The sequence below is a fragment of the Ictidomys tridecemlineatus genome, chromosome 4 (genome assembly GCF_052094955.1).
Source record: "Ictidomys tridecemlineatus isolate mIctTri1 chromosome 4, mIctTri1.hap1, whole genome shotgun sequence".
Lineage (NCBI taxonomy): Eukaryota > Metazoa > Chordata > Mammalia > Rodentia > Sciuridae > Ictidomys > Ictidomys tridecemlineatus.
Genome location: NC_135480.1, coordinates 202458268 through 202470720, shown reverse-complemented (window position 1 = coordinate 202470720; position 12453 = coordinate 202458268). Strand labels below are relative to the sequence as shown.

At 43.7% G+C, this 12453-nt stretch overlaps 1 protein-coding gene and 1 long non-coding RNA gene across 8 annotated transcripts in view; one reads left to right on the top strand and one right to left on the bottom strand.

The window, feature by feature from the left end:
- Garnl3 (GTPase activating Rap/RanGAP domain like 3) overlaps window positions 1–12453 on the bottom strand; it is a 145694-nt gene that overhangs the window by 121844 nt on the left and 11397 nt on the right. For 5 of the 7 annotated variants that reach the window (XR_013438305.1, XM_078048246.1, XM_078048239.1 and 2 more), the window contains exon 2: window positions 11085–11255. The exons of the other annotated variants lie outside the window; for them this stretch is intronic. Coding sequence is in view for 4 of the 5 variants with exons in the window: in XM_078048239.1 (XP_077904365.1) it covers window positions 11085–11255 (171 nt within the window). In the remaining variant the exon portion in view is untranslated. The remainder of the gene's footprint in view (window positions 1–11084; window positions 11256–12453) is intronic. 7 annotated transcript variants of the gene reach the window in all.
- Window positions 9120–12110, top strand: LOC144377365 (uncharacterized). Its single transcript, XR_013438313.1, has 2 exons — window positions 9120–9426; window positions 11087–12110. It is a non-coding gene; the product is annotated as an uncharacterized LOC144377365 (long non-coding RNA).

Genomic DNA, 12453 nt, shown 5'->3' with positions numbered 1-12453 from the left:
ATGCTCAGGCTGGCCTCAAACTTGGGATCCTCCTGCCTCAGTCTCCTGAGTAGCTGGCATTGCAGGTATGCACCATGCCTAGCTTTTTTTTTACATTTTTATATTTATATCTATGTACTTATTCATAAACAATACATTATATAATGTAGCATGTTTTAAATTTTTATACAAAAGAATGCCATACCATATATATCTTCTTGCAACTACCTTCTTTGGTTAAACACTGTGCTTTTGAGAGTTGTGCATGGGTTTACCTGTGGCTCTAATTCATTCACTTACAGTGTCCTGCTGTATCAATATCCCAATGTTTGTCCATACTATTACCAGACATTTTTATTGTTTTCAATTTTTAAACAATACTGTAATAAACATCATTTTACATGTCCCCTTGAATACAGGTGCAGTCACATCCTTAGATTATATCCCCAGGGTCGTGTGTGCATTGTTATTTTTTCTTCCTAGTGAAACATTTCCTTTCCAATTCACATCCTGTGAACAGTTTATGAGCTCTACTTGCTCCACATCCTGGCCAGCACTGGGTGTTGTAAGACATTAGATTTTGCCAGTGTTAAGGATATACAATGGTATCTCACTGAGGTCTGGTTTTAATTTGCATTCCCCTGGTAGCCCAAGGGATATTTCTTTTATGCTTATTGACTATTTGGACTACCTGTTCCATGGTCTACCTATTCCAAATCCTGTGCCCACTCCTTTTTAGTTTTTTTTGGTCTTTTCCTGATTTGTAGGATTTATATATTCTAAATACCAACCTTTTTTTTTTTTTTTTTTTTTGCTAAGAAATCTCAAACATCCCCTTTCAGTAAGTTGTTTTTCTTTTATTGTCTATGTAATCATACAGAATTTCTAAAATTCCAGTATAATATTTTCAATCTTTTCCTTTATGATCTTTCTTTGTCTGCCTTTAAGAAATCTTTTACCACCATAAGATTTTCTTTCTTGTTTCCTGCAAAAGTTTTTAAAGTTTGCTTTATAATTTTTTTATCTAAATATGTAAATTCCTAGTTCCTACTGCAGACCTTTTTTATCTGCATCTTTAGGAGTGGGATCTATATACCTGTATTTTTAGCCAAAATTCATTACATCATCGATTCTCTTACAGCCAGTCTGAGAAACGCAAATAGATTCATTTCTCACCCACTAGATGCCAATGAAAGGCATTTCCTACAAAATCCCAGGAAATCATCTCATCTCTGCCTCCTTGACTAGTGGGAAGAGACTTCTGAGACATTCAGGGCCACAGACTTAGGACCATCTGGTGTCCAACCTATTATCTGTGCTAGGGCATCCTCTCCAGTCTCCCCTTACCCACTACTAGTGATATGAAACACTCCATGCCCCAAGGTTCTCTCTTCTTCCTGCTAAACAGTTTGTATTTCTATATTGAGTTGAAATCCATCACAGCTTAATTTCCACCAGCTGGTCCTCCATCTACACCCTTTCATTTTTCCTTAACTTCCTCACTGTCGCTCACACACCCCCGGCCACCTGTCTAGTCTGGCTCTACTCCTGCTCCCAGCCCTCCAGCCTCGCTCGCTGCCTTCCTTCCTTTTACTTCCACTTGCTGAACTTCTTTTTGCCTTGGACCCTGCATGTCCTCTCCAAACTTCTTCCTGGCAGCTTTCCCCTAGACTAGGGATTACGAAGAGGATATTTGGTCAACATCTGCCTCCCGACCAGAAGAGCTCACAATGGTAGGTTCGCTGGCTGAATCCTTAGCACCTCACATAAGGCCTGCACAGAGTTAGCTCTTGGAAGGGTTTAGTTGACTGATGGATAAGTGAAAGAATGAATGAACGAGTGAAGGGAAGCCAGCTAGCAAATAGTATTAAGATCAGGTCTGCAGGAAAGTCCTTCAAATGTGTGACAGCCACCATTTTCTCTGGGTTTTCTGTCTTTAGTAGGAGACTGGGAGTGACCTGAGAGGTTAAGGCCAGCTCTCCTGCGTAAGTGTGTAAAGTAGGGTCACAGCAAACACACTGACCACTTCATCTCTTTCCCTAGGATTAGACAATCCCTGGGATCATGATCCCATTGGTAGCTGAAGTAAGATGCATTATGTTCACGAAATTTGTTTTTGAGTGAGACATAAAAATATTGTAAATATTGTTTCAGGTTAATCTCAAAAATTTCATTTCAGAGGTTAATACAATGCCAGCAATATGAATAAACAAGGAAAATGCCATGGGCATTTTATAACTCGGCTCATGAGCTGCCAGCTTGAAATGAAGTGGCATTTCCTATGTCCAGAGATTGGTGTTTTTCAATAAATAGGTAAGTCAAGTAAGTGGGATGAGTGATATTACATAAAAAGTCAATCAACTACAACTATCAAAACTCATCCAACTTGTATACTTAAGATCCTAATATTTTTTTCATATAAATTACAGTTCAACAAATGAAAATTTTAAAAAGTCATACAAAGAAAATATGGAACTCTAACCCAAAACTTTAGTAAATTAATATCTATATGTTTAGAGAAATTATATATGTATAAATGTTTTCTGATATTTACATAATTCTGTCTAAACTATTAGTAACTCATTCTCTGATCATTGGCAAAAAGCTTCTCTTTAATGGGTCTCAGTGCCAACGAAAGGGCATGATATGAATTAACTCAATAAATACTGATAATATTAAATAAGTAGAGGATGTACATTTGCACCTCTTTTTAGGAATATGTGTACTTGAGCATCAATGACACAGAGAAGAAAAAACTTTCTTTGTGGAAAACTAGAATTTGCTCTAGTCTAAGATTTTCTCCCTTTGGGAATATAGCTCATCAGGGAAGAAAACCTGTTCTCTATTTTCTGTACCTGAAGCCTGAAAATTAAACTGACAGAGACAGATCAACAGGACAGAAGGCAGACAAATCCTATTTTTAACTTGGTGTACAAGGGCGCTCCACAGAAAAGAAATGAAAACCCAAAGACACAGGTAGACTTGGGGACTTATCCACCACTTTAACAAAAGGTGATAAACCGTGGGGCTTCTAGGGGTAGAAAACCATGGGAAGGTGAATATGGGGGAACGAAGGCCAGACAAGGGCTATGTCATGGGGTTTGTCTCTGCGGACTCATCTGGTGGCTTCTCTGGGTTTGGTGAGAAGAGTTCTTCTTATGGTGCAGGTGAGAGAAATGGTGCCCTGCTTCTGGGAGTACACATGGGGAGGGAAGGGAGCTTCCCATGTCCGCTTTTTCTCAACTGTCTTCAGCCCCAAATAACCTTCATGCCAAGGTATATTGTGGGGTGGCCTATTCTGACCTTTTATAGCCAATAGCAATATGTAAAAAATGTAGTCTTGAACATGAAAGTAAATGCTTTTTATTTTAGGTCACATGGAGTTGACATGAATTTTGCCTTGAGGTGACCCAGAACAGGGGCAAGGCCCTGGGCTACATTTTAAATGACTTCTGTGTCATATTTTAATTTTGTAGACCAAGTTAGAGCCAAGCTTATCTCTGCTGTTTTCCTCCAGGCACATTCAGACCCCAGAGTAGAAGAAAAGCAGTTTACTTGTGCTTTCAAGGTCAAACTACATTTCTGAAAGATCTAAAATATTTAATCTCTAAGCTGCTCAGACTCTGAAATAGTCTCCTAAGAAAATGAAACTGTGAAAGCAAGGGGTGGTAAGAGAAGGGAGACAGATACACCAAATGCCCAGAGCCCCGGGAGGCAAAAGCCCTTAACTAAGAACTTTAACTATCATAGGAGATGACACAAGAACAGCCAGCCTGTTTCTGAGGCCAAAATGGGATTTATAAGATGAGTGCTGGCTAAGGTGAATTTAGGGCAGGGCCACCCAAACTATGGCTCTTTGCCTCTTGAAAGTACTGATCAGAAGGCATGATACCCCCTAATCACTATTTATAGTGTGTCCTTCCGGTGTCTGTACTGTACTTTGAGTTGAGGTGAGCACCAAAAATGGGTTGCTGGTCCCTGAGGAATATAAAATTTGAGAGAACTGAAGACTAGAATAGTCAAAGGAACACAGTTCTTAGTAATGGCATAACTTCCTTGGGGAAAATTGATTGCTTTGTTATTCCTGCAGGGGACCCGGAGCTCAACAGTGAGTCCAGAAAGGGGCCAGCATGTCCTTGCAGAGAGCGAGGCCATCTTCCTTCCTGATTTTAGGTCACATGGAGCCACAACAAATGGGTCCTTTTCTCAGTCTATCAGCAGCATCTTTAACTCCATGTTATCTTGAATGATTACCATCTACCTTCCTCTCCAACTCAGGCCACCTCCCTTCCTGGGACCTCATTGCTCCTGGGCCTTCTAATATCACCTCAATGCTAATCACGCTCCCAGTCAAACACCCAACTGGATCCTTCTCCCCACCTGCAAGCTCAGACATCTGGCTTCTGGACACAGTACACAGACGCCCCAGAAGCTCCCCCACCCACCCAACACAGCCCAATCCGGATTTCCTCCTGACTCCTCCCAGCCATTTGGGAACATTCCAGTGTTCTCTCAAATCAACAGCTAATCAGTCACCAAGCCCTGCGATAGCTCCCCGCCACCATGTCCCTTTGGAAAATTGTGTGACTGTATCTGTGTACCTGTGTTTCATTCTTCAAAGGAACAACACACTTGCTTGCTTTAAAACTCAGAGCACACAGACCTCAAGGGGAAAACCTGCCCCCTCCTGCCCCACATAGGCAACCTGGACTGCTCCTGTGTATCTCCCAGAGGTGATGTGTGCACTTACAAGGAAAGGGCAATACATGTTCCCCTCTGCTTACACAAATGGGAGTGTATTACCGTCAGCCCTCCGTATCCACAGGCTCCACATCTGCAGATTCAACCAACCACAAATCAAAAATATCTGGAAAAAATTGCATCAGTACTATACACATAAGGACTCTTTTTTCTTATTATTATTCCCTAAATAACCATTTACACAGTATTGACTGTTACTATAAGTAAAATCAAGGTGATGTGAAGCATATGGAAGGGCAATGTAGTGAACCACACTGTCTCACATAACCCACAGGTCTGGGTACCTGCAGGGGTGTGAAACCAATCCCCCATGGATAATGAATGTTAATTGCATGTACAATCCTCCTCCTTGATCTTGTTTTTTTTTTTTCCCACTTGACATATCTTGGTGATTTTTCCAAATCTGTACCAAAAAAGCTCCTGTATTCTTTCTCATGGCTGTGTAGTATTCCACTGAATAGCTATATCATGTTGTATTGAACCAACTCCCCAGTTAATGGTTTCCGATATTTGCTATTACTAATACTGCTGCAATGCATGACCCTGAGCATGCACTTTTGCATATGACCATGTTTATAGAATCCTGCGACGTCTTTCAGTTTCTTGCTCCTTGTCCCCTTTCTATCTCCACTGTGTCTGCTTTAGCATTCCACTGGCATCTCTGCTTTATTACTCTTAACTCACTTAATAAATACTTGGTGTGTACTTTCCACAAGCCGGGGACTCCATTCAGATGGGGAAGAACAAGGGAATAAAGAAGCAGACCCACCCCACAATATCGCCACCTACCTCACAACTGTCGAAGCTTTGGGAGCTTACTAAAAATCAATCCCTCTCTCCCCTGTGTTTGGAATCAGTAGAGAATTAGCGACAGGAATCAAACAAATGGGAATAAAAACATGAACTTCCTTACCATCAGTGTTTCTTTGGCAAAAGAGACCAGTCCTACAGCCAAATGGGCTTCCTACTGTGTCCTCCATGTTCAGACCTGGAGCAACCCTCTTGTGGGAGAGTTGGATCTGTAGAGGGGCAGACGGCTGCCCAGATGGTGGCCAGGGGAATTGCTGTCTCATGACTGACAAGCTCTGGCAGGGGACAGAGACAGATAGGCCTCTACACCAGCTTCTAGAAGACTCAGGTGTATTTTCCAAATGGAAATAGGAGGTGAGATGAGGCACCAGCTCCATGGGCAAGCAGATCCCAAGAGGGAGAGAGGAAGTGGGGAGGGGACAGGTTAGCTACCCAACCACTTTGCCCCTGCCCCAGGAAAGTGGAGAAATTTCTTCATGGTAACACAAGATTAGCAGGATAGAATTCCTCTAACAGTAAACCAAAAAGCTTACTTTCCATCACTCTGCTTTAAAACAAAGTGGCTCTTCAACTAGGAACAAATGAGATCTTTCGAAGTTTCTGAAAGGTATTTTTGAAAAAAAGGTTTAAATAAAAAATTGCCTGCTATTATGCTCTCTGACAAACTCTTTTGAATGCTTGACTATTTTCCTCAAAGATAAAAAAAAATAAGCTATTACTAATTCAGCTTAGTGACAGGAATTGAGTCTGAATTATAGGATTTTTAAGAAATCGAACTTTATTGTACATGTTGTAATTGAACATAAGAAAGGCTGATGTAAACAAGAATTAGAAGATTATTCCGAAGTGATTAAAACATTTTCAAACTTTTTTCTGTCCTTTCCTCTCCTGGCTGACATCTTTTTAAGGCAGATGGCCCTGAACGACCATCTTTCTGATATGTTTACTTTGCTACAATACTAGAAATTTTTTCTTGCAAGTGGACACTGATAGCCCAGAGCCAAGTTTACACATTAGGAAAGGTGAGAAATGCCTTAGGGTCTTGCACTCAGCCTGCCCCATGCCACTGGGTCTCAGAGTTCCCCAGGCTTCCTGACCAGCAAGCTATAGTCAGCTTTTAGTTCTGATCCCTGACCTTTCTTTCTGCTGCATTTGACACCATCAGCCAGATTCCTGAGTCCCACCACTAGGGACTCTAATTAAACAGGTTCCATGATCCATTTTTTGACAAAATTTCTGAAGTTATTTTTGTGACTGGCCACAGACTGCTCCCCTTCTCCTTGACACTCCTTACTGGCTTTCACAACCCACTAGAGCCCTGTTCTCCTGCCTCCTGACCACTCCTTTTCTTTTGCATGGCTACTGTAGCTCACCATTGCAATAAGAACTAACACATCTGCCTGAATAAAGGACACATCCCAGAAGAAGCAGACAGAGATCCACAAGCCAGGATGGACAACTCAAGGCCTTCCTCAGCTCCTTTTCCTGGATGGGGAAGATGTCCCTCGAGTCACAAAGCTGGCAAGATACACCCAGGATGCCTGTGGCATATGATATGGCCTGTGACATGGTAGAAAATGGACAGCAGGAGTCAAGGAGGCAACAGGTAGAGAGATAGGCAGGCTGCAAGGTTGGAGGTGCAGGTAGCAAGAGTAAAACAATTTGACTTGGTAGCATTTATACATTTAGGCCCTTTAATGGCCATTTATCTAACTTTTTTTTTATCTGACCCAACATTCTTATGACTAGTAGATTAGCTTCTCAGAATGCATAGCTAAGCTTAGCAGACCTCTAGCCTTCTCTAACCCTAAAGCTAAAAATGCTATAAAATAGCCAGGTGTGGTGGCACACACCTATCCCATGACTCAGAAGGCTGAGGCAGGAGGATTGAAAATTCAAGAATCGGGCTGGGGATGTGGCTCAAGCGGTAGCGCACTGGCCTGGCATGCGTGCGGCCCGGGTTCGATTCTCAGCACCACATACAAACAAAGATGTTGTGTCCGCCAATAACTAAAAAATAAATATTAAAAATTCTCTCTTTCTCTCTCTCACTCTCTCTTTAAAAAAAAAAAAGAAAATTCAAGAATAGACTCAGCAACTTGGTGAGGCCTTAACAATTTAGCAAGACCCTATCTCAAAATAAAAAAATAAAAAGGGCTGAGGATGTAGCTCAGTGATAGAGTGCCCCTGGATATAATCCCCAGTACTCAGGATAGGGGGTGGGAGAAGCTCTAACATCTGAAACCCACAGAGAAGAATGCCTTGCCACGTTGCAGCTCACCTACCCGATGCTCCTACCAGTGTAAATGGTAAACACATGACTTACATTTGTTCTTGCTATAAAAAGTTTATGCAACCTCTTCCACAGTGGAACATGTCATTCAGAATAACTCAAATCCATGTTCCTAGACCATGATCACTCACATTTGGCTCAGAATAAACAATATTCTCATTTCCTTTAAAGCAGAGATGTTACTTTATGTCAAGACACAGATTTATCAAGTCCATTCTAATCTTCCTCTGAAATATTCCTAAGCCCAGCTTATCCCTTCTGCCCCGACAAGAACTCTCATCTCCTACTCTAATTGGTCCCCACTGCCAACAGACTCATCTAAATGCAATTTAGCTGTCCCCTGACACTATTTTCTTTCCGATATGCAATTCTAATCGTGCAATGCCCTGCCTAGAGTGTCAAGGCCAGGGGTTCCCATTCTCCCAATGACATGGCTCTACCCAACCACCAAAGCTCACTGCCCACCACTCCCCAAGACGCATCTGCCAAATCAGATTGCTTAAAGGTCTCCCCACACATCTTCCTGGTAGTTCCCCAACTTCAAGTGCTCTTTCCACTGAGAAATTTTGGACTGCCCCAGCTAACAACACTTTTATAAGTCCCCTTTGCATCCCCAGCACTTGGTACAAGGCCCAGCTCTGGCTTGGTCAGTTTCATTGGTGTATACAGCACTGGACTATAAGATTCTTCACTTGACAATACCAAAATGCCCTGTGGCCAGTGACATTCCATAAACACCTTGATTGCACACCTGAGCGTTCTGGGGTTGAGAGATGGGCACTGGAGCTAGACAAACCTAGGTTCGAATCCCTGCTCTGTGTCTTGGACAACTCTCTTAACCTTTCTGCCTCAGCTTTCTCAAGTGTACAGCGGGGATAACAGTAGCAGCCTCATTTTTTTTGTTTTGTTTTGTTTTGTTTTTTCATTTGTAAAGACTAAAGGAGAAAACGCATTTAGGATGTTTGGGGAAATGCCTGTACATGGGTGATAGATAAATATTTGTTGAATGGATAACTTAATGAATGAGAGATTCTTAAAGAAACACCTTTTTAGCTTGTTTTCCAAAGAACTCAACGTTGGCTCCGGCAAATTCCAGCCTGTGCCCCCAGCCTAGTCCAACACGCCCATTCTCACGCCGCTGGGTGAGCTTAAAGAGCAAAAGCACACACCTCGGGCTCCCCAGGCTCAGCCCTGAGGCCGCCAATCACCAGGGACCCGCCCAGGACTCCAGGAGTGCTGCCCGCCCCTCACACGTCACCCGCGCGGTGCACCGTGGGGCTCGCAGTCTCCCAGTCTACCCAGGAGGCCGAGCGGGCCGGCCCGCAGTGAGGACCAGCCCCCGCCGAGCTCAGGCGGAAGGTCTCGGGTAACCCGCCAACGCTCGGCACCCAAACCCCCGCCTCCAAAGTGTAAGGAAGGCAGGAAGGTCGGCGTTCTCGGTGGGAGCCCACGCCCTGCCTGGATTTCCTCTCCTCTGGCTCAGCCCTTTGGCAGGCGCATTTTGCTCGTTAATGGAACATTAACTGACCTCCTAGAGTTCTGTTTCAAATCACTGGGAGAGTCTGTTCTCATTCACCTAAGAGGTAATTTATGGGCGGCAGGGGAGTGGCTTTGAAAAGCCACGAGACTCACGGATCGCGAATTGACCTACCCTAAGTGGACTTTTTACGTTTCAGAGGGCATTAGCTCTAAGATCGTCAAAGCCCTCTGCAGCTCCCATTGCCTCAATAGAAATTCAGATCCCTTTGCTAGGCATTTAAGGGCTTCATAATTATTTTGTATTTAATTACGGAGAGTCACGTTTTAACGCAGCCTTTCTCAACTTTTGTCACAGATGAGAACCACTTGGGGAGCTTTTTAAAAATAATGGTGCTTGTGTTCCATCCTATACTTTAAAATTTTGGAGGTACAGTGCAGACTTCTGTTCATTATTCTCCCTAGGTGATTGCTATGTGTTGAGAATGGCTGGGAGAACGTCTATCAACAGCTCTCAAGGATGAAGGTTCCACTGGGCTTTCCTCTGTACACAGTGGCCTTTTCCCTCATCTCCTGCCCGCCCTGGGCTGGGCTTGACCTCAAGGCCGAGCTCAGCTGCTGCCCCTTCTCAGGAGCCTACTTCTTCCATGAGCGTTTTATAGGTGCTTCTTTTCTAGCACCATGGGGGTTACTTGTCCATCTCTCTGGATGAGCTCTGTGAGCTCCTTGGGGAACAGGTCCTCTTCCCCCCACTCCAGATCCATTGAATCAGAACCCCTGGTGGTGGGCCTCAGGCCAGAGTTGTTTCTTAGGTTCCAAAGGTGATTTTTTTAAAAAAATATTTTTAGTTGTAGATGGATACAATACCTTTTTTTGTTTGTTTGTTTATTTTTAAGTGGTGCTGAGGATCAAACACAGTGCCTAACAGGAGCTAGGCAAGTGCTCTACACATCCCCAGGCCTCACAGGTGATTTTGATCCATATCCCCAGCCAGGAATTGATTTCACAAAAGCACTGGACACAGTAGGCATAGATAAATATTTGTTGCATTGAATAGATGAAGCATTTCCTTTGTTTTGAAATCAATCATATATGCTAGCTAGTTGTCTTTGATTTCCCTGGAGATCTAAACACTTCTGTCCTATAGGATTTTCTATATCCATGTACTTATTCATTCATCCAACAAATATCACATATTCTAGCAAAGGCCTGTTGTGGTTCAGGAATATACAGGAAAACACAGTACCACCCTAATGGACTTAACATATCATTTATACAATTATTCTTATTTTTTTTCTGTATTATATTAGAATTCTTTTCTTCCATATTCTATTGGTATGGGGCTTGCTAGAGGTGCTCAATGAATATTGTTAAATAAATAGATAAATAAGACATCATCAAAAATAGAAATGCAATGCCAGGCTCAGTGGCGTAAGCCTGTAATCCCAGGGGCTTGGGAGGCTGAGGCAGGAGGACCGCAAGTTCAAAGCCAGTCTCAGCAACTGTGAGGCACTAAGCAACTCAGTGAGACCCTATCTCTAAATAAAATACAAAATAGGGCTAGGGATATGGCTCGGTGGTCGAGTGACCCAAAGTTCAATCCCCAGTACCCAAAAAAGGAAAATAGAAATACAGTCTCCAAGATCACACCCACACCCCTTTCCTTCCCACTCTCCCCTGAAAGATATTCCTCCTATGCACTAAGGGATTTCATGTTAAAACGAGTGTGGCCCCAAACTGAGACCTGCTTTTTTTACTTACTTACAGGTTGACCTGGGACTCTAGCTCAGGGTCTTTCGTTGGCCATGTCTGAAGGGATTGGATGCCAAAGGAGAGAGACGACTTTGCTTTCCAGAGGAGGGTCTGTGCCATCTGACTCCCACATGACCCCTTGGTCAGTGGCTCCATCAGTGGGCCGGGAGACTGCGTTGCTGTGCTGAAGCAGAAGAAGTTGGGAAAGGCTCTGAGAAACACAAGAACACAGGCCCACCAAAGCCTGCCCTGTCTTCTTCCTCCCAGAACAGGTGTTCATAAGCCAGGAGCAGGGGGATGCCAAGCATGCCCAGGACCTTACAGCAGAGTGGTGCTCAGGGACCGTGGGGCTAGGGGTGCTGCCCAGAACAGTCCAAATCTTATCTCATCCCTGAACAATAAGTTATGTTGCCTACAATGTCAAGTCAGAGGAATCTTGCTCTGGTTTTGATATTCTATGTCCTCCAAGGGTTCATGTGTTGAAATTGAGTCCCTACTGTGAGGAATCAGAGGATGGAGATTTATTCTGCTATTTTCGGGGTGGGGCCTTTGGAGGTGATTAGGATTAGAAAAGGTCATCTAGGAGGGGCCCCCATGATTAAATCCTGATGGCTTTGTAAAAAGACAGAAAGACCAGAGGAGGCACAGACACACATGTACACTCCCTATCTTTTGCCATGTGACATCTTGTACCACCTTGGGACAATCCCAACAAGTTGGCCATCATCAGAAATGGTCCTCACCCTTTGATAAGAACTATAAATCAAAATAATCCTTGTGGGAGGCCATCCACGCACGTGATTTGAGTAACCTCCCTGGCTGGGTGAGAGGCGCTTAGACACAGCTGTGTTAGAGCCTTCCCCACCCTTTCCCAGGTCCGAGGGCTTGTCCACGCAGAGGCGTGCCTGGCCACTGCCCTGAAGACCCAGTTGTTGCCCCTGACCTTGGGATGCTGCCCCTCTTAACCTTCATTGGATGGGATTTTCCCTGGAATTTTTTTGTTCCCCAATAAAGCCCACTCCCTGGTGTGTTCTCTCTTTCTCACTAGTCTCTTCTGTAAACCTCGCCACCGCATTAGGTGGCTGGAGGTGGGAGCTAGAAGCCATCTCGGAGCTGGTATTAAAGGTAATGAGAGTCTTGTCTCTTTAATTTAAAACTCCTTGGCAATTAGTTATGAACCGAACCTTCTTTCATGAAGCCAGCACTGGTTGCGTGGCAGAAATCCTCTTCTTTTATACAGTTACCCAGTCTCAGGTATTTTGTTATAGTAAGGAAAAGTGGACTTGGGGGCTGGGGATGTGGCTCAAGCACTAGCGTGCTTTCCTGGCATGCATGCGGCCTGGATTCCATCCCCAGTCAGCACTACATACAAACAAAGATGT